We start from the raw sequence: 27,301 nt of genomic DNA on the forward strand, positions 1-27,301 counted from the left end.
ATTACTGCTTTGGGGCAATTTTTGTAGCATATTTATTTGGATGGTTGCATAATCTTAACTTTCTTATTTAAAGGTTGGATTACTTGGAAGAAATTTGAATCAACGAAAATGTGTTCCTTGTCTTCAAATGATGTCATTTCTTTACTGGGGGGGGGGGGCATATTGTGCATATCATTGTGCATACACTTGGACCAGGATGTGCTGTACTTGGGATTCCCCTCCTTACAGGTCCACCAGAAACAGTAGGAAATATAGTGTTAACATGTGATTTGACATAAATTAACAAAATTACTTATGAAGTGAATAAATCTTAGTCCGCTAAACGTAGAAACAGAGATCAAGTGGTAGTATTGGAGATCAAGTAATGTGGGTCCATACTGGTGCTAAATTTTGAGTGGCAGTAATCAATATGACTTCAATATTTGGCGTACAGTAGCAGCAATTCAAAATGGCCCTTACCAGTCAAACGCCTGCCAAACGGCAGCCCACTTCCCTCCAACTCCCAGCAAAATCCCCTCCAACTTAAAGCTACTAGAGTGACCCCCTCCTACATATTATTTTACTCTGACTCCACCGTTTACAGGGTCTGACCAGGAGATTAGGCTTCTATTTAGATCTTAACGTCCACAAATCATGACATAATGTTTTAGTACCAAGATTGATGGTTAAAAAAGAATTGTAGGGGACCAGCCAAGGGCTCATCAGGTGGGGGAATTTTGAATGGCTACCACTGTACAAGAATCGTATTAGTCTGTTGGTGATCAGTATCTTAAAATTGTGAGAGTGTTCTTGTTTAACAGCATATGTTCTGCATAGATAAAAAAAAATCAAAATTAGATATAGGCTACAATATATGTGTGTTTCACCACCTTTTCTGCAGTACTTTACTCTTGTCTTCTCTTACTTAAACAAGAACTAGATCAATCTTTATCAAACTGAAGTAGAATCAAGAAGTATTTGCAGCTACCACATATATTAATCAGAAGTGCACATTTTTTAGATGTATCTTAATAATATGGTGTAGTTTTATTCATATAGTAACATTTCAGTGAAAAATTATGCAGTTGATGAAACACCAATGTTAATTTGTAAACCCTTTTATTAGAACACATGTGACTTTAAGTACAAATTTATGCAAAAAATGGAGCCATAAAGGATAAAGTAGAAGGAGGTGGCATTTCTGCCATTCACACATTTAAGAAATGTAAACTACAGTCCAAATTTGGTTTCACAGAGTTTAAAGTTCTAAATATGTTATAGTAACACTTTTTTAGTTACAGGAATGTTTACAGCTATCAATGAAAGCAATCGGTGTTAGTTCTGTTTCTGCTGCTACTGTGGGCTTAGCCAATGGTTAAAGCATTTTAAAGGAAAAGTCCAGTCATATTCAGAATTCAAAGTTCTGAAAGTACTTTAAATATGAAATTAATATATACTGTTCAATAAATAAGTGTTTTTGTTAAGAGTAATTTCATTTGAATGTGCTTTACTCTAGACATCCATGTTTGTCAAGGAACACTACTGCCACCTACTGGTTTGTGACGTCACGGTGCGGTATTGGCTGTTGAGCAAGTCCCAATGCTGTATCTGGTGTTGGTCACAACGCGCTATTATCCAAGTCATCTTGAAAACATTCTTCTTTGAAATGTTTGCTATATATTACGTGTTTTTTCTCTGGCCAGAAGGTTGATGGCAAATCCTCCCTCTTCAAGTTGGCATTCCAACAACGAATCCGTCCGTGCAGAATCATGAATTGGAAAGGTGAAATAACAAATTTTTCTTTTCACTTTTACCCGATTTATTACAATATCCAACTGCTATGCACGTGGGAATGCTTAACTATAGTTCTCGCAAATTTCAATGGTGAAGTCCTCTCAGAATCTTAAATAATTGTTGTTATTTGCAGACGTGTCTAGTAGTTCCCATTGATTTTGCTTGTGTGGCGGGGAGAATGGTGCTAGGCTAACCGCACCAAGATGTCACTGCCAGAAGATGTCATGAGTGAGGTGGTACTATATTTGTGCAAAAATGTCCGGTCCTGGACTCAGTAATCACAACGAAATTTGTTTTCATTTTTTTTTTTTTTTATTAACGCTAAATTCATTAAATCACCACAAACATATTAGTTTTAGGTACAGATAATGAACCATTGATCATTTCTTGCTGACTGGACTTTTCCTTTAATCAGAGGGCCTCGCTCTTAAATTTCATTGTTCCTTTTTTCTTGTAGACTGCATTTTTATTTGAAATGGGAAAAGTGTGCGGAAATCCCCTCTGTGTATTTGCTGCTGTTTGTCTGAAGACATTTAAGATTATTGCATTCCCTTTGATGTGGCCTTATATAAAGTGTGTAAAACAGCATTTGTCCACAAGTGACAAAACAATTTCTGAGTGTGAGCTGAGGGAATAGCTAATAGGCATGCTAAACTCACAGAGGAGTGTGACAGGAGTGGGAGGTTTGGATGAAAAGATTACTTTTAAAAAGTGACATGGCTTCGATATGAACTATGAGTTCTTGAACAGTTCATGATTTGATAAATGAAATTAAAAACTGCTTTTATGAATAGAAATGTGAGGCGACATCAACAAATGTCAGGCTTCCATAAATTATGTTGGCAAAGTGTTGAGTGAGCTCCGCAGATGTGAAACCCTGAACAAAATGTCATTTTGCTGAAGTTAGTCATTAGAACAGTGGTTTTCAGCTTAAATAGGCAAGATTTATTCTTGGCTTTTCTTTAATTGATGAATGTTTTAGCACCTGAGAAAGGGCTGCAAGTCGTGAGGCCCTCTGGACACCGTTTTCCAAATGAAATGGAGAACTTACTTTGATCATCAAAAGAGGACTTCAGACCTCTGAGCAAAAGCCAAGTTTCTTGTGAGCGCGTGCACGAGCCCATTTCTCTTCGTGCACACTCTGTTTAAAAGTTTCTGTTTGCATCTCTCATACAAGCCTACTTTGCAAAAAAAAAAAGATTTGAAATTTTTCCACTATGTCAGACATACCGGTAAGTGAAAGTGGGGATGAGCACGTAGGAAGGCCTTATGTAAACATATCACCAGAATGATTGACAATTAGGAGGACCACTTATTTAGATGATCCACCAGGGGGGAAAAACACATCCTCCACTAGATCTTTAATTTTCAGTGCAAATGATGCTAGGTTACAGCATGTGTGACCTTCTGTCGCTTATCTTCCTTTTGGAGAATATAATGATGCCTTATGGGCATCTGTCTAGCAACCTTTGCTATGGTTTTGCAGCTTACTGAACCAGATTGAAAGACGATTTAGGGACTAAGAAAAACCTTTGCTGTTATTTTGAGTTAAATAGCTGACCAGTTCATGAGTTTTTGATATTTAACATTTTTTTTTCAAATATTGAAGTTTTCTTACAGTTTTCAAACAGTTATCAAACCTTTTCCTGGTGTTCCTATTTGATTGAAACAGAGTGTACATCTGATTTGTTTGTAGGCTTCAACAAGGTTTCATTTATTTTACACAAGTACAGGGATGCCAGTTTGGCAATGTTGAATACACATGGGTACAGCAAGACCAGTGGCTGTTTTCTTGTAAAAAAAATGTTGGATTATGACATAAAATAAACATTTATTATTAGTTTGAATATCCTGAAGTGGAGGGCTGATTCCCTTTAGGATTAACAAACACTTATGGAACAGTAAGTCCCAGTAAGACATGAACATATAGAGGAAGACAGCAATGGTTTGGCACTAAAATCTGTGATGGGACATGAATCTGAGCAGGGAAACTATTGACTGGGAGGTGAGGCTGGCGCTCCTATAAAGCAGGGAAATGGAAGCAAGAAGGGCGGAGGGTGAGCTTATCCTCCCGTGTGTGTGAAAGGAAGGAACAGACGAAAGAGAGACCTGCTCACACACAGTCTCTCGCTCCCTCACACACACACACGCGCGCTCTCTTTCTCTCTTTTTGACGGGGAGAACCGGGAAGGGAAGAATGAGGAAGAGGTCCGCTGCGCTACGCGCCTCGTCTCAGCGAATGCGGGTTTGCTGATGAAGCGCTGCTCCGGTCATCCGATCATACAGGTCACTCAGGTCGCGCTGCATGGAAACAAGGAGTAGGCAAGAAGAGCAAAAGATAACTGCAACAAATAAAGGGGAGGAAAAGTGTTTGTGCATGGGAATCCGGAGTACTCTTCCCTCCCTTTGTGCGTCTCGGTGGTTGGATACGCTGCCTTGACTAGCGTATAAGAGCTCCCTGCGTCTCCATTATCGTCCCTCACTACTGGCTTTACCTCGGCACTACTCCTCCTTCTCCTGCAAGTACTCCTTACATTAGAAGAGCTGTATTACTACTTAACTACGAGCCACCAACTCCGGATTGGAAAGGTAAGCCATGGAACAGTTTCCTTGGTGCCTTTTTTAAAATATTTTTTTATTTAGTTGCGGGGGTCCAGGTCTGATCCGCTGCATTGTGTTGAATGCAAGTTTTTAGGGAGGGGCTGGAGTAAATGGGATGGAACAAGGGGGACAATCTTAGAGACCCGAGATGGTCTTGGAAGCACCATGCGTCAGATGGACCTGGATGCGTTTCCTCACTCCATCCTATCCACGCGTTTCCAAGCTGCGCCTTTAATCTTTGATTTTATTTTTCTAAAATATCATGTAAGTTTTTAATTAAACCGACTCCTTACGTTTTACGTTGTGAGCAGCTGCTGATGAGTTTTTTTTTTCTTCGTTATTCATCTTGTTATCCCATTGATTCCTTCCCCCACCCCATGCCCCCCATGTTTAAGCCCATCCACCTACCTCACCTATTTATAGAGTGATGGTTAAGGATTCAGAGCACGTTCGGATCGCCGCGCTCTCGCCTCTTTATATGCGTTCAGTCTTGATACTGGGTGACAAACATGCGCAGCACCTCCTTAGCCAACGAAAAGGATGGATGCGCACCGAGAGGCACTTTTGCGCAATCCCGCAGGCCTTGCATCCTTTGCCCCAAACAGCCTGGGCTGTTTCAGTGGGGGGGCTGCTGGAATGCCTGTGCGCTTTAGTCATCAGGTGAACATCTGTAGCATAAAAGACTTCCTTTGGATCATCATAAAAAATAAAATTAAAATAAATTTTATATATATATATATATCACATGTAATTTATAAAATAGGTTTCTTATAGTGAAGCAATCCATGCCTACGAACCATTCTCTTGTGCAATCAAGGCTTTTCCAGACGCTCACCCCCCCCCCCCCCCCCCCCCCCCAGCTGACTTAATTTGTTTGGTTTTTATGGGTATGACAAGGAGGAACTGTGGGACATCATCTATGGAATATGAAAAATGTATTCATGACGCTGAGAGGGTGAGAGTCAAATGCAGCCAGAGATCATAAACTGCTTTTATTTGTCCCTCCATCAGCAGTTAGGATGTTTAAAGCTGATGGAATTTAACATCTTGTGATGCCACAGTCATGCTTCCTTTTAGGCACTGGAGAGGGCAAAGAGGGGTGTTGCAAAAGGATTAAAATGTATTTCTAGCTGTATTTCAATAATTACTTGGCTCCACAATGAGAAATTTGACTTTTTTAAATAGCTGGTGATGTATCACAACTTTTTCCAGGCTTGCAGCCACTGCAGTGCAACAACTGATTGGTCAAAGGAAACCATAGAAAATGACTGTCTACAAAGATTTATGGTGCTTGGAAGACAATCACGTTTTATGTTATGAGGTTAATGGAAAAAGAAATTGGAAAAATATAAATGTTCAGCCTTTTTGGGGAGGTAGGCAATTTTGTTTGCAGTTATTATTTTTTTCTCAGCTCATCCAGCACACCAAATGGGACCCTGTTGACCATACAGTAGCTTACAGTAAACAGAACAATCTGATTAAGAGGAGCTGAAGTGGGTCTAATGCTGACAATATGTTTTTTTTTTCAGTTTTATTTTAAACACCTTTAAGTGGAAAGGTACAGTAGAGTTTATCTCTCTGCTTTTTAATAAAAATCCATCCACACTGAAAACTTAATGCGTATCAAAAGGGCAGATTGCATCTTGTGCTGTTATCAATAAAGGTTGGCTTTGTAGAGAGAGTTCAGATCAAACCGGTTTGTGCAAAAAGAAAAAAAAAAAAAAAGAATTTCAAAGAAAATAAGTTACCCAGACCGTCTTTACCATTTTAGGCTATAGGTACAATCCATTTTTCCCTGTTCATGGGAACTTTTGATATTACCTCTAAGCAATATATACCTGAATTTACAAGATGCCTTTAAGTTTTTTGCTATTTCATTGGCTGAAATACAAGAACACCTTTAGAAAAACAGACTTTCCACCAGTTACTGGTTAAATCTTATTAAAAATATACCATTGGAATGTTTTCAGTTACACTTGTTTTTGGTACTTGGAAATTTGCTCTGAATTTACTAAAAATCTGCTAAAATTGGAGCTCTGCCTGATGGGTCTTGCATCATTTTACTTTCCCGAGGTGGGAAATTACTGATACCTTGACACAACCTCAGCTCCAAAAATCCAAAGGATGATGTAGATTGCATGACCAAGACTTCTTCCAAACCATCCAAGTGTAATGATGGAGGATGGATATACGTAATGCCATTTAAAGAAATCCTGTTAATTCTTTCTCTCAGGGCCTCAGTGTGGGGTAGAATATAATAATCTTTTACTGTAACACAGTGGGAAAATAAGTAAATAAGTGAGCTTTAGTGAAGATAACTCAATACTTCATAACAGTGAAATGTGCCACCAGACTAATGCATGAAGTGCTTTAATTAGCAAGCATCATGTCTTTTTAATCCCTGACAAACAGAATCGGCAGTAATATTACCCTTGTGAGAGGGTGTTTACAGAAAATGTGGGCTAATTTTGCCCAGTGGCAGCTTTTTAAACGAAGTTGGAAAATATCCAAAAAGAACCCTGCTCTCATAATACTGGAATTAACGTGGAACAAGAGGCAGAAGTTTGTAGCTCAGGAAATACGTGTACCCATTCCTTAGCAGTCAGCAGGCGAATGACCTGGAAGAGCAGCAAGGGAGGAGTTTTATTCTTTCATGGAGGATCAGTTACTGGCAGGACCAGAAGACACCTTAAATCAGGGAAGACTTTTTAGAGTACTTTCAGTTAATTATATGTTTAATGCATATCAATATATCTGTGTGCATCATGAAATCCTCTTATTAATGTGCTTCTAAGAATTTATGGGGTTTTACTTGTTTACTAAATTCATTTAGGGCATCATTTCATAATGCTGAAAAGGCTGATTATTATCAGATTATCAGCCATTTAGGTCCAATAAGCATTTGCAGGTCTTTTCTCTGGTTCGGAACTCATCATCTGGATGAAGGGCAAACTGAGCCTACGTACCTGATGTGGCTAAAGATTGACCAATTTTGTTTAAGACCAATATCGATTATTTTGACATCAGTCTAACCAATCCCATATACGTAAAGACTGGATTGTCTTGCCAAAAATTGATCTCATGATATATTTCTTCACTTTAGTCAGTTCAATGTAATTCATATATTAAAATAAACCGCATAAAAGGCCTACAAAATGCAAAGAAAACAGAATCCCGAACAAACTTATAAACATTTCATGCCAAGTAAATGAAACTCCTTCTGCATAATATTTTAGAAACTATTGATTAAAAAAGTCATGATGGTTAATGCCAACAGATGCAGATGTCATGCTCTCTCTGTGTGGTTTACTTCACTGTTAACATGTGCTGCTGCTCTTTCTGCTTGGCTCAAATATTCCAAGACTGGAACATGGGTCAGGAACAAATACTAAAAACTATTCATAAATGTGATATCACTGTTTTTTAGTGAAATTATACTTTTATTAGATATATATATATATATATATATATATATATATATATATATATATATATATATATATATATATATATATATATATATATATATATATATATATATATATATATATATATGATATTGTCCATCCCTTTGCAATGTTCTGTTGATTTATGTATTTATGTTTTTTCTTACGGATTTTCAAAGCCAACAATCCTTTTTCTTCTATTTGCGTGATAAAAATGAATGGATGATAACAAATGTTAAACAATTATAAATTGAAAAAAGAAAAGAAACATTGAGAAAGTTACAAAACATTAACATTGAGTTGCAAATAAAGGAAGCATCTTTTTATGCACTTCAAGTGATCTGATAATAAGCAAGCCCATCAGCAAGTATTTTGATTTTGTTTAGAAAAATGTCTTGATCCTCAATGGATATTATCAGATAAAATGTAATGGTGATTCCACACCTGAGGATGGAGCTTTATTCAGGATTCAAAAGTGATATACCAGATAATTATTTCCGACCTCAAAACCACATTTAGCCATGAACTAGATAAAGTTTATGCTAATATCCTTTTAAATTTTAAGTCATTTTCCTGTGATCATGCTACAAATGTCCTAGTGTTTCTTATATGAGGTATAATCCTTAAAGCAAAAATGGAAAGAAACAAAGTAGGTCTTTTTTTTATTTATTTTTTATCCAAAATGTTTTTATAATCAGCTTAGAACAGTGAAGGACAAAGATGTCCCACTGTTCTTAGTAAACAAAGATGAAAACCACATGAAAAGTCAAACATGGAGGTGAAGTGGGTTCATTCTATGTAACATTGAACAGCCACCTATAGCAATACAGATTTTATATATCAACTTAATCAAATTCGTTCATCATCTTTTTTTTAAATGTAATGTTTATTTCATTAGTCTTTGACAGTAATTGTGAAGTTCAGTTAAAAAATAAAGGAATTGAGTGAGTGCAGTTATCCAGCTTGGCTGTTCTGCGGTGGATTTAATTCTAAATTCTAACCCTGCTCTGTTGTTCGACTCCATTTATAGTCCTGCTTCAGGCATTGTCTAGATTGCCTTATGATCTACTCCCATTTAACTCTAGTGATTTTGTTAGCAGAGGTGTTCAAGGTCAAGTCATTGACTGGTGTTGGTAACCCTTAACTATCAACTATTAAACATCCGCTGCCATCTTTCTGGTTTCCAAAAAGCCTGATGCTCTGCATTATTGCTTCACTTTTCTTTACACTCATCTCCCCATTTTTCTTTTCTTATAAAAGTTCCTCCTTTCATTTGTTCAGTAATTTTCTGATTGTACTGACACAAACTTAAATGCTTAGAAGCACAGGCCATAGGGTTTAGATGCAGCTCTTAGTGGGATTCGGTTTTCTATGATATCTTCTCCAGGTAAAATATGCAACTTAAGTTCTTTACTGTAGAATAATCTTTATTACTAAAAAAATACTAAAAGCAAAAAGCATTGATCTGTTTGATCAATTACACTCCCTTATTCATACAGTTTAATTGGAAGTATTATGTTTAGGCATGTATATGCTATAGACTGGCAAACCACTGCCCCACATGGTTTCATGGATGGATGGTATTAAAATGAATGATATTCGGTTGTTTGATTAGCAGATTTTGACTTTTTTTTAAAGATTTTTTTTTTATCATAAAAAAGGAGATATTTATGATGTATCTATGTGCGGTAAGGCCATCAATTAGTTTATTTCTTGTCCTAATAAATTAAACCAAAGAAATAAAAGGATCGTGCCTTCTTACTTTAAATGTATTCCAAAATCTGGGACCACTTCTGGGAAGTGACTTTTAGTCTGCCTCTGAAAGGTTAAACTATATAGCATATCCCTAATGACAGCAGACCATATCTGAAGCTACGCCACCTCTGACCCCCCCTTCCCCTTCCTCTCTGCTCTTCTTCTTAAAGTGTTACCCTCCATAAATGATTAATCCAAGCTTGCCATCCCCCTTTTGGTCTTTTAGACATACCTTTGAAGGTTTTTTTTCCACTTCATTCTAAAGCCTCTAAAGGTAAGGAAAGTCTTTTAACAAGCTAAATTAATTAATCTTTAAACTTTAGAGTAAATTTCAAAATAAAATCACAGTTCATTGTTGTTAAATAAAAGTTATGATTAAAAAAATAGGTGCTATCTTATTAAATACTATTATTGTTAGCGTTGCAATTATATATCCTTGGATGCTTTGAGTGTATTGATTAATTGCTTTATTCACTGAGTAGATAAATAAACTTTTGGTAGCATGACCAGCAATGTTCATTGACGGTTTTCAGACATGTTCGCTTGGTGTCCCCAAAGTAGTTCTCCTTTTGAATCCTAAATGACATGGAGATGAAACCTCTCACTCATACTCAGGCATGTGTGCACAGATTGCTAAAATGCTATCACATTTTCACATATGATGATTACAAAGAAACAAGCAGAAAAATCTGTAAATAAGAGCAAAGATAAGATTAAAAGAAGAAATAAAAATGTTTGGTGTTTAGATAATGACTTACTATATAGTTTAATTGATGGTGATATTAGCTGCTGGTTAAATGATTACCTTAGGAGGGCAATGGGAGCTATTAGATTATTGCTTCTTTGGGAAATTATGTTAAATGTAGTTTGAAAAATTGATGGCTGGCCTCAAATTTAAATTTGTGCATTTCTAGTGTCCATTAATGTTTTTCTTTTAAGTGTACTTGATTATGAAAAGATCATATTTAAATGCTGCTAAGAACGTTGTAATTTCAGCGTAGTTTGTAAAAAATTCTTAAAGGGACCCAAGTCATCTGGCTGTGTTGTATATAAAGTAGAGCAAAGCTGTTTTCTGGTGGTTGGTATACTTAAGAAATAAATAAAAGCTTTGCCTTTTTTTGATTTTTGTTATCCATTGTTTTGGATGTTATTGTCCACCTTTAAGACTCGCATACATATGTCAGCGGACAGATGGCCCTAAAGGCAGTGAGTGGGAAGTAATTACATGCGTGAGTGTGCCAGATTGATCACTTTCTTTTCTTCAAGTGTTATAAAATGAGAGGATTGGTTGACTTGAGAAATGGCTTCTGGGCATACCCAGACTAAAAGCTCCACATCAGTCCTAATGATGGTTAATGTCGACAATTTATCTTCAGATGTCTGCTGGGGCTATTTTGTGTATTCCTCTTGAATTTTTTTTTGTCAGCCTCCTACACTAAAACCTGAAGGTTTTATTTTTCCACTCTTTGCAAGAGGTCGGAGTTTGATACTGTTTTTATTTCTTCTATCAGTTTTCTGTAATTTATATTTTACAGGTTCACTCCAGTTTGTTTTCTATATGTTCATATTTTACAATAGCTCTTTTTCTATTGGTTTCAGTCACTCTTTAAAATATTTTGTAAGGGGCTCTTACCTCATTCTTTTTAACATTTGATCAGTTTGCTTTTAAGAACCCTATATTAATTTTCTTAAGCTGTAACACATTGATTTATAGAACATTTTTCTTAGCATTAAAAATACTAATGGTTGAAGAAAATCTTTTCTACACCTATATTCACTTATATATGTGGAATGCAATGGCACTCATTTAAAAAATAAAAAATAAAAAAAGGGAAAAGATGGTTCAAAATTATTTCTATGGCAGTCCTTAACAAAATATTTACTTATGTCTTGGTTAAACACACAAAAAAGTTATCCATGTAACAATTTTTAATTTCTCACTTTCACTTTCAGTATGAGTTATTTCAATATGAAACTTATTTTTACAGGTTCTAAAAATAAATGACTGAATAAAAAAAAATTTTTGCCAATCAAGTATTGACAAAAGTAGCATTTGCTCATTGTGCCTTTTTTTTAAATCAGATTTTCCCATCACTTCTCTATCCCATAAAATCCTATTTAAAGTAAGTTTGTAGCTGTAACATGACAAAATACAGCTATTCAGTACTTGCAAAGTATATTTATTTCTGTATTCTTATACATATCAAAATTATTAATCTTGATCATTATATTTCAATAAAACATTTTTTTTTATATTTATATAATTTCAATGTTTTGTAAGCTTATATGAATACATTTTTCAATTACCAAGCTAGATATATCAAATAGAAAATACTGCTGTTCTCCTGAGTCTGTTTTTCCACAAGCTGTTTAATGCAAAAACTATTTGATATAATACAATCTTTTAGATGGTCTATTCCAGCCTGTTAAATTGCACTAAGAAAGGCTTAAAATAACCATTTAGGAGAATAATGATGGTTGTTGTGCTGTCTCCTCTTCATAGCTGTGTGAGATGGATGAAAGGAAGAAAGTTTGGCCCAAACTGGCAGTACATCATATTTTTTTTCTCCTTTACTTCTCTTTTCTTTTTTCATGTGAAACATATGGAGAATGGAACAGCTATGATAAAGGCGGATGGACATGTTGACAGCTTATTAGGACTTATTAGCCTCGAATAATTAGTTGAGTCCTTCCTCGGGGGGAATTTTAAAATATTGATTTAATTCGTCTTGTTGACATGGTAACGTGGATCAAAAACACTGTTGAAACTTCAAGCAACAAATAAGTGTGGAGTTCGGAAAAAAACGTGCTGTAGCCATTAAGCATTGACTCCAGCTGACGTAGAACAATTAATGAATTCCATCATATAATCAAAAAGAAGAAACTTCCATCTCCTGCTTGGCAGTTTTAGCATTCTTCACCTTTTAGACACCTTTCATCTACTGTAGATCAAATCCCTGATTAATTGTTGCAACGCAACAACAAAGTTCAGACTTTCAAACTCCGTCTGCGTGCATCTACATTAGGAAAAAAATGGACATTGATCGCTCCAGTCGCAGGAATCCTGTTCAGTGTGAATACACCATATGGTTAGGAGGTGGCTGCTAATGATTACTTTTTGTCTGTAATTTTATTGAATTAAAATTTAACTGCAATTTTTATTTTTTTATAAATGTGGGATATATGTATATACACTATATTGCCAAAAGTATTTGCTCACCCATCCAAATTATTGGAATCAGGTGTTCCAATCACTTCCATGGCCACAGGTGTATAAATTCAAGCACCTAGGCATGCAGACTGTTTTTACAAACATTTGTGAAAGAATGGGTCGCTCTCAGGAGCTCAGTGAATTCCAGCGTGGAACTGTGATAGGATGCCACCTGTGCAACAAATCCAGTCGTGAAATTTCCTCGCTCCTAAATATTCCACAGTCAACTGTCAGCTGTATTATAAGAAAATGGAAGTGTTTGGGAACGACAGCAACTCAGCCACGAAGAGGTAGGCCACGTAAACTGACGGAGCGGGGTCAGCGGATGCTGACGCGCATAGTGCGAAGAGGTCGCCAACTTTCTGCAGAGTCAATCACTACAGACCTCCAAACTTCATGTGGCCTTCAGATTAGCTCAAGAACAGTGCGCAGAGAGCTTCATGGAATGGGTTTCCATGGTCGAGCAGCTGCATCCAAGCCATACATCACCAAGTGCAATGCAAAGCGTCGGATGCGGTGGTGTAAAGCACGCCGCCACTGGACTCTAGAGCAGTGGAGACGCGTTCTCTGGAGTGACGAATCGCGCTTCTCCATCTGGCAATCTGATGGACGGGTCTGGGTTTGGCGGTTGCCAGGAGAACGGTACTTGTCTGACTGCATTGTGCCAAGTGTAAAGTTTGTTGGAGGGGGGATTATGGTGTGGGGTTGTTTTTCAGGAGCTGGGCTTGGCCCCTTAGTTCCAAGGAAAGGAACTCTGAATGCTTCAGCATACCAAGACATTTTGGACAATTCCATGCTCCCAACTTTGTGGGAACAGTTTGGAGCTGGCCCCTTCCTCTTCCAACATGACTGTGCACCAGTGCACAAAGCAAGGTCCATAAAGACATGGATGACAGAGTCTGGTGTGGATGAACTTGACTGGCCTGCACAGAGTCCTGACCTCAACCCGATAGAACACCTTTGGGATGAATTAGAGCGGAGACTGAGAGCCAGGCCTTCTCGTCCAACATCAGTGTGCGACCTCACAAATGCGCTTCTGGAAGAATGGTCAAAAATTCCCATAAACACACTCCTAAACCTTGTGGACAGCCTTCCCAGAAGAGTTGAAGCTGTTCTAGCTGCAAAGGGTGGACCGACGTCATATTGAACCCTATGGATTAGGAACGGGATGTCACTTAAGCTCATATGTGAGTCAAGGCAGGTGAGCAAATACTTTTGGCAATATAGTGTATGTATGTGTGTGTGTGTATATATATATATATATATATATATATATATATATTAATATTAGGCCTACAAACAATTGTGACTTCTTTTATCAACCCAAATGTTTAAATCATTGGTCTGTTATGTGTGTTTTTATTTATATACAACTAGTCTGACTTATTCAACACTTAGTTATTCATGAGTGTGTAGAAGGAAAGTTCCCATGGAACAGCTGAAGCTTGATGAATTTTGCACAGTCAGTATGATTAAAAATTCATTATTTGCAAATGCTGGTGTGCCGTTGATATGCGGAAGGCATGTGTGAGGAAAAGGTTTTGGCTAATGTTACGTCTGTAACTTAAAGGAATATTTTATTTTGGCTTGTGCTTAATAGTAGCCTTGTATTCCATGAAGACGGAAATTTTTTTTTATCCCAATACATTTTAAAGCTAATTAAATTTGTTATGTAGAATGTTTTGATAGTTAGTTCATGATTTAACCTATAACCACGAAATGCTAGCAAAAAAACATCAAAAGATGTATATTATTAGTGATCAAGGTTAAATCCAGCTTTAAATTTATTTAATAACACTAGTTATCTATATATTATATTCATAGGACAAATCTATCAGTAAAATTCTGTTTATAATGGTATTCATCTCTATATTTAGAGAGGACTTAGCAAATACTTAAGGTCTTGATTCATCAATCTTTGATTCGAATATCTGGTAAAGTCAAACATAAACATAGGCGGATCTACTGGGGTGGCATAGGGTGGCAAATGCCACCCTAAATGACAGCCTTGCCACCCCAGCTGCCACCCCAGTTGGCCGTAGGGGTGGCGAGGCTTATAAATTATGGATCATATGAGAATTACGACCGCTAATTTCCAATGTCGGACTGCAGTGAATGCAGCACGAGATGACGCGAGAGCGACTGAGACTGATTGTTTTGAAAACCGAATGGGGCAAAGCGAGGGAGCCAGGGGTGATGTGGAGAGGAGAAACGGGATGAAAAAGGTGAAAACTGATTAACTATCTATCGAGAAATGAAATCATAATGAAAGCACAATGTTGCTAGCATAGCTGCAGTGCTGATTTTGAGATGATAAAAATCAGGTTGCAGAACGTTATTTCTCTATCTATGATGTTAGTTAGGCCTTACGTCTCAGGCTCATAAAGACATATTTGCGGTCAACTATGACAGAAAAGAGACGATTAAGTTTGGTTGAACTCAAATCAAAACGCACAAAGGCATTGGATCTAAATAAAGTTGTGAAGCGTTTTGCTGAGCAACATGGAAATCACTGCATTCAGCTGTTATAGTCATGTTAACTTTATGTTCTGCTCTCTGGTGAGCCTTTACAGAGCTGCTACATTTTGTTTTGGCACCTGAGAAAATCTGATATTTCCTTTAATAAAACCAAAAGTGTTAAAAGTTAAAAATGTGATACTGGTGTAAATCCTGCTTAATATGAAGCAGTGTTGTTGTTTCTTTTTTTGAATATATAATATGAAATTATCCAGAAATGACCTGTATGAACCTACTCACAAGCAAAATGTATTTTTATGTTGCTTCTTTTCAGATTTGTGGAGATTTTGATGTAACATACAGAACCCGCCTTTTTGTTGATTTGTTGATACAGCAGTATGGAGGACAAACTCTGCCATATTTAAAAATAAATACAGAAATAAATAAATGCTCAATAAATAAATAAGCATACAATTAATTGCCACCAAAAATACAATCAACAAATAAATGTAAGTAGAAATTAAATTATACAGCTAGTCATAAAGGTATATAACTCTTTTAATTGGCTTCTTTATTTCTTTGCCTTTTTAATAATTACCTTATATATTTTTTTGTCATTTACTATCTTCAACTTCATTTTTTAATACTTATATTTTTAAGTATTTATTTATGTGCATGTTATCATATTTTTGTCTGTTTTATTCTTCCTTTGTATTTTTTCACCCTAGTTATTTCTTCACCGCTATTTCTTTCTGCCTGCCCTTTTAACATTTCTGCCTGCCATTATAATATAATTTCTAATTACATTTATTTGTTGTTTGTATTTTTGGTGGCAATTAATTGTATGCTTATTTATTTATTGAGCATTTATTTATTTCTGTATTTATTTTTAAATATGGCAGAGTTGGTCCTCCATATACAGCTCTATCTACAGCATATTTACATGCATGAAATGTCCCTTTCATGTTGCCTTAACTGCTGTATGTCAAGTTACTGAGGAACAAATGGGGTAAATGTGTGTTCAGAGTAAACATTACATAGATGTCCAGTACCTTGTTCGGGTGCCTTGACCCATTTATTTCTACTGTGTTGTTCTGCTCACTTTAGTACAGCTCAGTCCATAGATCTCTGATGGGTAACTTTTTCTTTCTATAGTTTCTTCTTGTGCAAATGCTGCAAAGCTGCCTCTCTACAGTCAATCTCACACATCTGCGACTCAGCACCTGCGTCTTACCTTAATACCTTTCCTGTCATAAGGCCCCTCTAGAAGTAGTGTTATCATTGTTCTATCTCCTATTAAGTGAGATCACATTGTATCACGATGTATTATTAATATGAACTTTTTCACATGAAACACTAGTACTGTACATACTATTCTCACCAAACTGTGATAACTGTGATTAAATTCAGTGTAAACAAATGCCATATGTTGCCACCCCTAAAAAATTCCTGTCCCCCTCTTGCCACCCCATAAATATTTTTCTAGATCCGCCCCTGAACATAAACATGCACATATTTAAATAACTTATATAAAGAGGTAGCAAGAAATTTTTGATTTGTAAGGCAACAGATTAAATAAATTTTATGTGAGTGAAATAAAAATATATTTATTAGTTTTGATTAACAAATACAGATATTGTTTCTTTTAAATGTATTAAAATGTGCTTGTCCCAATTGATCCTTGGTACAGATTTCTGCTTGAGTAAATTTAAGCATGAAATATTGTGGTCAAAATAATTCTCCATCAGTGGAGGTTCTACAATAGTAGTGTTTGTTTATTCACCTCCACTGCTGCACCTGCCTGATCTTCATGTTGGAGTGGTGCCCGAGCCTGGTAGTCACATCTGTCTGACACAAAATAGAAACGGCACAGCCCCTAACGATACCTATTGGAGCAGTCCTAATTATTTCATCATATAGCAAAGATAAACAACAGATTCCCGATAGAAACAGCAGAGTTTCTTATTTTGTAAGCTCCAATACAACTAACAGCCATGTGATTGACCTCACAGTAGTTTTTTTTATGTTTAGGCTACTTTATGGAATCATACAACATTTGTTTATATTAAACAGAGAAACCGATTCATCATTTCTTGTTATTCCTGCTCATTTTAATTGCTCTTACTTTTTAAAGGGAAATGTTCAAATAAGGTTTTCTGGACCATTTTGAAAATACAAAGAAATCCAACAAGTTTCCCAGATAACAGCAATCAATCATTCAGTAGGTGGGACAGTAAGACAGCACATTGGGAGTTGGTGATCAATGCATATATATGATCAGAATACAGGTACTGTATCATTTACACCCTTTTAATAGGTGTTAATCCATAAGAGGCTGAGGAACTACACCAAATGGTGTAAGGATAAGAAACATTGCAACGGCAATCTGGCTTTGCAGCGATCTTACTGCAAGGGCTGTACAAAATATAATTTTACCGGAGTGAAAAAGACAAACGTAATAAAATAATAAATCCATTTTCAGACAAGTTGTTAATCTTCAATGCAGTATTAAAAAAGCGTGTCTTTTTAAAACCAAGTAAGGTATGGATCATGGCTTAGAAAGAGGTCGTGGTCCATAAATCAATCGTGCTGCCTTACAGTTGGGAACACAAGAATTACTTTATTCGATGCCAGTATTTCTACAATACGAATGTGAAAGTGGCTCTAATTTTAAAGAATTTTAAAGAAGTTTAAAATATTTTTTTGGGAAGTTACTAACAATATAACAGATGTTTTAGTTTGCTTTTGTATTTCAAACCAACCCAATTAAAAGTAAAATTTTTACAGCTTTTTTTACATTATAGATGCTACACACTTTGATTTATTGCTAACTTTTAAGTTTTTAATGATTGCATACCTAAATTTCAGCATTTGGAAACGAATTGGCAATTTTCTTACATATTCATCTTTAATCAAACAGGGTCACATTTTTTGCTATTTGACTAACAGTCTAAAATTAAACATTTTTTTTTCTATCTCTTAAGGTCAACAACTACACTTCAGCTAAAAGTCTTGGATTTACCATCACCATGGGCTACAGGTGTCACTCGTCTGTCCTGTCTCCTGCACTGAGACTAGCTGTTGTTACTGTGATTCTCCTCCTGGAACCCCGGACCACGCTGGCTGGTGCCGCTCCCGAGCAAAGCCTGGGCAGCTCTGTTTCTGCCGTGTCTACAAATAAAACGGAATGCAGCAAACCTGAACAGTGTGAAAATGGGGTGCTGCTACCCATGTGGGAGCCGCAAAACCCATCATTTGGAGACAAGGTTGCCAGAGCAACGGTTTACTTTGTAGCTCTGGTCTACATGTTCCTTGGTGTGTCAATAATTGCAGATCGTTTCATGGCATCGATAGAGGTCATTACATCACAGGAAAAAGAGATTACTATCAAGAAGCCCAATGGAGAAACCACCAAAACTACGGTGCGAATCTGGAACGAGACTGTATCTAATCTCACCCTCATGGCTCTGGGCTCATCTGCTCCTGAAATCTTACTCTCTGTCATAGAAATAGTGGGTCATGGGTTCCATGCTGGCACACTGGGCCCCTCTACTATTGTGGGTTCTGCAGCGTTCAACATGTTTGTCATCATTGGGATCTGTGTGTACGTTGTGCCCGATGGAGAGACGAGGAAGGTCAAGCACCTCAGAGTCTTCTTTGTCACAGCCGCCTGGAGTATCTTTGCCTACATCTGGCTCTACCTGATCCTGTCGGTGATATCCCCCGGTGTGGTGCAGGTCTGGGAAGGTCTGCTCACTTTCCTCTTCTTCCCGATCTGCGTTGTGTTCGCATGGGTGGCAGACCGTAGGCTGCTGTTCTACAAGTATGTCTACAAGCGTTACCGCACTGGCAAGCAGCGTGGCATGATCATTGAGACGGAGGGAGATCGTCCACTTCCTTCCAAGGTAAGACTTTGTCAAATGACATAGATGTCATTGCTACCACACGTTTTTTGGGAGACCTGTTCTTCTGAAAGTATATTTTTCAGAACAGCCAGCCAAACAGAACAATATAGGCAAATAGGATATTTATTTACACAGCTCAAAAATGATAATGGAAAGCTCATAGTTGTTCATAAAAAATAAACAATAAAAGGCATTAGAAATTGTACAATAATGTCAAATTCACAAAGAAAAAACAGTGAGGTGGTCCTTGTTCATTAATACATGGGAGAAAAACAGTTGCTCTGTTATGCTGTTGTAAGTTTATTGGTGTTTTTTAAATTTGAAATTAACAGCATTAGTGTGTGCTGTGAAGTTAAATGATGGAATTAAACTTGTAGCTACAAACACAAATGACCTCTGATCTAATTCCATCTGTTTATTGCCTGTGATCTTTGTATTGTGACGCAGTGCATTTCTGTAATTGCTTCTATTGTTGTGGTGGAGACTCTTTTCTTTTTTATTTATTTATTTTTTCCAATCACTGAATTTATTTTCCAATTTTAAGACATGTATAGAAATGTTTTGGGTTAGAATTTTTTTTCTCCTGTGTCTTTGGAGATTTTACTTTCTAGTTAGGATGAAACAGCCTATCAAATGTAGCAGTAGCTCTGATAAAGGAGCTTTTAAAATATCTAAATAAATAAATATAGATATAGTTTGACTCACATTCCTTCATGTCAGACTTTAGTTTTTTGTCAGTTGTGTTCTAAAATATGTTTCTACAGTATAATATAGTTTATTTGTACGATCTTAATAATTTTATAGCAAAGCTTTTATTAAAAATATCTGAGATATTAATAAAAAAATGGCAGTCTGTTTTAGTGCATTCAGTGACAATAGATTGAGAAATATTTAATATTTGTAAATTGGTGCTTAAAAATAAGTCAGTATTCATTTATTTCTATAAAATGAAATTTCCAATGATTTAGTTCTGACTGAATTATGCCTGATGCATAATCAAGAATTCAGATGCCTCTCAAAAGCCTCTTGAAAGCACAAAGCTAGAAGGGTTATAGTGAAGCTGTTTGTAGTGTTTAACAACTACTTTTATTTGAAGCGGTTTGCTAAAATATGAGGCTAATGTTAATTTTCTTCTTTGCATTGAATTTACTAGCATCTTATTTTGTACTGTAGGGGTTAGAGAAAATTGAATGCAGACTACTCCTGCTTCAGAAATTCAACTGCATTGCAGACTTGAAGCTGCAAAACCCATTACACACAAATTTGACAACTTTCAAATCTCCTTGATGACAATGTCTTTTACACTAATTAGTAATGACTTAATTTAGACTTTAACCCTTTGCTCTGAAAAAGCCTGGTGCTTAACGCAAAACAGAAAATTTTCTTAGGGGAAAAAACTCTGGGTGTGCAAAGATTAAATTGTGCCAGCTGTGAAATCCTGTGTATTTGATGCAACTTTTGCTTCTTGTCGCTACAAAAAACATGCTGCATCTTTCATTCCTACTTTGATTCTGCATCATAAGATGTCAAAAAGGCTTTAAAAGGGATAGAGATCCTATCATTTTGCAGAATCACGGAGGTATTGTGCATCAATTTAAGCAAGAATTCTGAATTTAGACTGATGTACTTGTCTAAGACTGATTCTTATTTAAAAGCCTGGAGACAAATAAAAGTGCTGTCAGCAAGTGCTTCAGTAGTATGGGATACTAGAGCTGCCACAATAGTTGGATATTTGCCAGGTGATGGACCCCGCCTAAAATGGTCTTAGAAAAAGAGCAATTATGATGTCTTGTGAAGCCAGAACGACCAGATATTTAATGAATTAAACTAATTAACTCCCCTAAATAATAAGCTAAATGTATGTTTAAATGTATTTTTATTGGTTCATTATCTTGATTAAGTTAATACATTGTCATGCTATTTTACACTATGCTAAAAAAATAACATAAGAGATGAGTCAAATTTGCTCTTTTTAATCAGCCTAAGGAATTCTCATCACCCCGACATTGAAAAGTTCTCTGTAGGCAGCTTGAACTTTCTCAGTTTGTTTTTACAAGATGTACAGCACATGCATGTGGAATGGTCTTTCTTTCCAATGTAAGCAGATCTTTGGACTCTTCCTGGAAAGGATTGCCCAGATCCTTAAAATAAGCAACCTCTCGGCCTTGTCATTGAAGGACTTCTGAGACTGGTCTGCTCATAAAGTCAGTTGCTTCTGAGATGCTAACTTATACTAGTTGACATACTGGCCAACTTCTGGTCCGGACACCAACCTCAGTGCAGATGGATCCTCAGTAACTCCAATGGCACCACCATCACCTTTAAGAACTGCATTGGCCTGTTCATGAGCTTGGTCAATGTCTATGCCTGAGAAAGTATCTATCAGAGATAAAGAAACCATCTCTCTGAGGGGAAAGGGGAACCATCGAGCATACTTCACATTGTTGTTTGCAAAGAAGAAGGGATTAGAGCAGAAAGTTATTTACAATATTACTTGAAATGTGTCTCTCTGACAGACCTGACCAACAAAAAAAACAAAAAAATACAAACTCCCAGAAATGAAAATGAGGACTCTCCTCCTGTGTGTCTCATACAAGCCATTGAGAATGTGTGAGAAATCATGTTTGTTTTTTAATTGTTAGTGATTTTTGTCAAACTCTGAGATAATTCAAGTTATTTTAATGTATCGTGTGTGCTTATTTTTACTTAAAAAAACCTCTTAAAGGAATACTGTTTATCATATTATTATTAAAAAGACAACTCCCACTAAATCCTGCAGATTTTCACTCAAGATCATCACAGAAATCTTTGAAAAAAAAAAATTTATTGCCACCATAATGAAAACTGGAACCCTTTGTAATTCATTTGGCACCATTTCATTCTTCTGGTATACATTTTGGTTGTTGGATTATTAATACATTCAATTACTACCTTTTTTTTTTTTTTTGTAGGGGCCATATTGGATTTTCTGCCAAACAACATTCTTTTATTAGAAGGTATATCCTGAAGAGAATTTCTGCCATATTTGGTGCTTTGTACCATCGGTGAAAGACTCTCACTAAAAAAAAACTTAATTTTTCTCAAGTGCCAATCTAATCCACTATGGCTTCCACAAATTTTTAAATCTGACTGATAATCTGAATCTGATGAAGAGAACTTCTTATTTGCTTTCCTATTTGTTTTTAGTCAATCTTAACATTTTATATATGCATATGTGCATATATAACATCTTAATCGTTAACATCTTTTCATTCAACAATTTTTTTTAATTAATTGTAAAGAACAAGCATGTAAACTAAACGAATTGATAGCTTATCCCTAAGCACATCTGTTTGGATATCTCACCATTTCTTTCAGCGTGTCACTGAAACTAGGTTCAGTTGGTTTTTTTCTAGGTCCCTATTCTAACTTTTTTTTAAATTTCAATATTGACATACTGTAGGTAAAAGTGCACCACTCTATACTTACTCTGGTTTTTCACTGCTTAAACTCTGAGCTCTTTAAATATTTTCTCCTGTGTGTGTTAAAAGTTTCTTTTTAAAACAAGTATTATTGCTTTACTGCTCTATTCTTTTTGGTTAGTTTTGCTTCAATTTAAGTTGATGGTAAAAATGTTTTTTTTATTTTTTTTTTTGTTTATCTGTTTTCTAATTTTGAAGTAAATGCAAAGTTTAACCATTATTAATTTTTAATATATAATTCTCTCAATACATAAGTTCTGCCATTGAAGTGTGTTTAACTAATTTAAAGAAGTGTTACGTGTTAAATGCATTGATTAGTTGGTGCTGAAAATACAAAAAAAAAAAAAGATATGAATAAAAACACAACCCCATGCTAAACCTGCAGACAAACAGTAACGGATTTCAGTTAGCATTTAAAGATATTACTATGTTTAACCATTTAGAATCTGTTTTCGAAACAAGTTTAATAAAAAAAACAGTAATGATTCTTTATGGATTTTTGTAAAAGATAAATTTTTTTTTGTCTCTGGTTACTAATGTTTTTTTCTTTTTATTTCTATTTTAAGGTGGACATTGAGATGGATGGAAAGATGCTAAACTCTCATGGTGTTGACTTCCTGGATGGTCCGCTGGGTTTGGATATTGATGAAAAGGATTTGGACGAGGAGGAAACCCGCAGAGATATGGCTAAGATCCTGAAGGAGCTCAAGCAGAAACACCCTGACAAGGAGGTTGGTAACATAGTGATTCATTACTACCCAATAAAGATAATCTTTACCCCTTAGTGTTATTTCCTGCTGTGTGAAACAAATAATACTGTCCAGCCCGATCGTTGTGACCAATAATTGCTTATTACCTCATAATGATTTAGATTAAGCCGATTCAATAAACTAAATAAGAAAATGTCAACATTTTGGTTTGAAAATAGATGAAAAGGCTTTTAATTGACTAATGTACTACTTACAAGAATATATATTTACCAATTACTATACTGCAGAAAATACACTTGAATATTCCTAGATTTGCTCAAACCTGTTTCGAGAAAAACAAAAATGGTGGTAGGGATAAGTAAAATTTGCTTGGCTAGAATTCTTAAAACTTCTAAAATACATTTCTTAAATAGCCTTAAGTGACCTTACTCTTAAGTTAGTCAACATCAACATTGATCTCAAAATCAAGCTTAAGTTATTTTCTCGGTATCCAGAATATGTCAAAGACCTCCAGCAAGTGAGAAACGGCGTCCCCAGGTGGATGTGACATTGTAGTCTTTGCGCAGCTGGAACTCCACAACTCGGTGACCAAACGAACACAAACGTTTGACATATTTTGTTAGCTAATTAGATAAGTTTTTTTTTTTTTTCTCTCCAAAAAAGAGCACTAGTGGCTCTTAGAGGAGAAATGACCGGATATGAACAGGAAGGCTAAGTCCAGATTGCTGATTTAGAAAAATTATAAAAGAAAGTGCTTTAATGATAATTTGTGTGAAGCTACATGTAGAATTTTTTAAAATTTCAAATAAGTCATAAAATTCAAATAATCCAGATTGGCACTTTTGGTCCTACTTTGGATCAATTGTGCCAGATTGACCTTTCGCATACATGGTCACAATTTCACAATACTTATGACTAGAGACCTGCAATATTAAGCAGTTGTTGAGCAACATCAACAAGTAATTTGAGCTGGAGACATCAGCTATGAATTATAATGCGAGAGAAATAAATTAGCATTTTGGACATATTTGAAGCTAAATAGGTCAAGTTGGTTAAAACTTAGTTTGTACACATACCTCAAGAAATCTTATCTTTCAAACGACACACATCACAAGCATGTGGGATTTATAGTATTTACTGGTTTAAATTTTGTTTTGACAAAAAATGTGGGAGCTAAGGGGTTTATGGGCCTTTGGCAACAATTTGGAAATCTCTGGGTTAGGAAGTTTTCTAGTGTTGTGGAAATATAAGTAAAAACCAAAACGTCTTATTTAATTGCTTCAGGGTGCATGTTTTAATACAATTCAAAATTTTCTTCTTACTAGGTGGAACAACTCATTGAACTTGCCAATTACCAAGTCCTTAGCCAGCAGCAGAAAAGTCGAGCCTTCTATCGGTGTCAGGCCACCCGACTCATGACTGGTGCAGGCAACATTCTGAAGAAACATGCTGCAGACCAGGCACGAAAGGCTGTGAGCATGCACGAGGTCCGCTCCGACGCTTGTGATAATGATCCAATCTCCAAGATCTTTTTTGAGCCAGGCTCCTACCAGTGTCTTGAGAACTGCGGCACAGTGGCTGTAAATGTGGTCCGGAGAGGCGGGGATCTGGGCAAGACTGTGTCTGTGGAGTACCGGACGGAGGACGGCACTGCCAATGCTGGTTCTGACTACGAATTCACAGAGGGTGTGGTAGTGTTCAAGCCAGGCGAGACCATGAAGGAAATTCGTGTGGGAATCATCGATGACGACATTTTCGAGGAGGATGAAAACTTCCTTATTCATCTGTCCAATGTCAAGGTGTTAGCCTCAGAAGGCGAAGAGCCAGAAGAAAATGAAGCAGCTAATCATGTTGACTCTATTGCGTGTATTGGCATACCATCAACAGCCACCGTTACCATATTCGATGACGACCACGCCGGTATCTTTACGTTCGAGGAGCCTGTTTGCCATGTCAGTGAGAGTGTTGGTATAATGGAGGTGAAAGTGCTGAGAACCTCTGGAGCTCGCGGTGTGGTCATGCTGCCATACAAGACTGTGGAAGGGACTGCTCGAGGCAACGGGGAGGACTTTGAAGACACTCATGGCGTCCTTGAATTTCAAAACGACGAAATCTTGTAAGTAGCTTTTTCATTTGAATTCAAATCTTAACAATGTCATAGTAACTCACATTTTGCATTAAGAATTGCAATTTATAATTTAGAGGATTCATTATCAGCTAATCTTTTATGTGGAAATTTTGGTTTGATGAGGTGGCCAGATTAATTGGAATGGCGGACAGCTTTATTCAACAAATTCAACAATTCCATACCTGTTAGCAGCTGCCCCTCTTCTCTTTCATTTCCTTTTTTCTAATATCTTCTTTTTTATGCTCTTTTTTATGTTTAGGCTTGTGATTTATTTCATCATGCAGCTCTTTTAGTGTTCTTCGGGGAACATATTGATTCCTTCATGTATTCTTGCACAGTAAGCACTATAGACTTGGCTTCTAAGATTCCGGAAGCCACTGTTTAAGAGAATACAGTTACTGGTTGGGTACTTGTTAGTTTGAATTTTAATTAGATAAAATGTCCTAGTGAGGAAACTGAATGACATTTTTTGACAATGATTAGAGTACGATTTGCTAAGAGGCACTAGCTAGATGCTGGATATGGTTCAAGAATTCCAACAGCAGGATATCCTTAAATGCCAACAAAGAACATGTGTTTTGTTGACTTAATTTTAAAGCACAAAAGCCTTTTTAAGCCATAAATCAAGTTGCTCTTTTTAAGTGGCCTTTTACTGTGTGAGACCCTCCAGGGGCAACTGGTTGTAACAGGCTAGTGACTTTTTGTTCAGCTCAGGCTCAGACCTTCATTTAAGATTCCCTGCAGTGAAAGGATGAATCTTCTGTTCAAAGCTTTACTGAACAGAGTTTCTGTTTAATGGCGACTCACGGTGAGCATTGTGGTTGCTGTTGGACCACATTACAGGAAGCCTTTTAGGTCAGTGGTCAGATTCGGCATCTGTAATCTTCTTTGTGAAACACAGTGTGGGAAACTTGATCCGAATATCAACCGTTGATGTAACATAGCAACCTGGATTTTCTTCCCACAAAATTTTTCTGGAGCAGTAAACTTGGATATTAAGTTTCATAAAGTCATCATCTATCAGTCATGATGTTATTTTGTTCATGCTGATAAAATAAGATCATGCTGAAAGAAATGGTTGAAACTGAACATGATTTTCATCTTTTCTTTCAAACACGGCACAATGCTTAACGGTTATATTTGTCCAAAACAGTTTTCCTTATATTTAACAGATGGTTCTCGGTATGCCCTTTTACTTTTTGTAAAACACTAGCTGCTTTCATTTAAACCATCCCCATAAATTGCTGTATACCAAAAGTCTTCTTGTCTTGGCCTTTAGATTTCTTTTGAAGGATTTTCCAAACTCTATAATATCAGGAGTTCATCCACATATGTTCTATAACCCTGGTTAATTAATGAAAACTTTGTGTCAGTTTTAATACAGGGCCAGATGGCTACATAATCTGTTCATGAAATGGGATTCATGGAGATCTGTCTTTTACGGACTTCATTAGTGCTGACTTTCTACAAGTTCCCCCCCCCCCCCCCCCCCCCCCCCCCCCCCCCCCCTATAACACTAATGGGACATCTTGAAATATGTTAGCTGATGAAAATGTAAAGGATTATTAAAGGATAATTTAAAGGATTCAGTCATTCGACCTCTGATCAATTTGAATGCTTAGGGTTATCAATGTTAGGTTGCTCACAAAGAAAATCCACATAATTTTTGTTTAGGTTGTCATGAGTTTCTTGTCTTTAAAACAATTTAAAATCAAAATGACCATTTGGAATTGAGAGGTGTTTTTTTTTTGTCTTTTTGTTTTATTGCTTTATTTAGAATACAGACTTTATTTGTTAGAAGCAGAATATTGCTCCTTGCTGGGGTGGAAGGAAATGGTCTAAGTTTGCTTCTAG

The 27,301-nt window shown here is 36.4% G+C and overlaps 1 protein-coding gene across 2 annotated transcripts in view; it reads left to right on the forward strand.

Moving 5' to 3' along the window:
- Window positions 1–3,828: 3,828 nt before the first annotated feature.
- LOC119793391 (sodium/calcium exchanger 1-like) overlaps window positions 3,829–27,301 on the forward strand; it is a 184,765-nt gene continuing 161,292 nt past the window's right edge. The window contains exons 1-4 of one of the 2 annotated variants that reach the window (XM_038300557.1): window positions 3,829–4,364; window positions 18,229–19,148; window positions 23,176–23,340; window positions 24,645–25,435. In XM_038300557.1, coding sequence (XP_038156485.1) covers window positions 18,273–19,148; window positions 23,176–23,340; window positions 24,645–25,435 — 1,832 coding nt within the window. In that variant the 5' untranslated portion in view covers window positions 3,829–4,364; window positions 18,229–18,272. The remainder of the gene's footprint in view (window positions 4,365–18,228; window positions 19,149–23,175; window positions 23,341–24,644; window positions 25,436–27,301) is intronic. The other variant, XM_038300556.1, reaches the window with a different exon arrangement.

Source organism: Cyprinodon tularosa, unplaced genomic scaffold, assembly GCF_016077235.1.
Source record: "Cyprinodon tularosa strain WSP-4 unplaced genomic scaffold, ASM1607723v1 ctg450, whole genome shotgun sequence".
NCBI classification, from domain to species: Eukaryota; Metazoa; Chordata; class Actinopteri; order Cyprinodontiformes; family Cyprinodontidae; genus Cyprinodon; species Cyprinodon tularosa.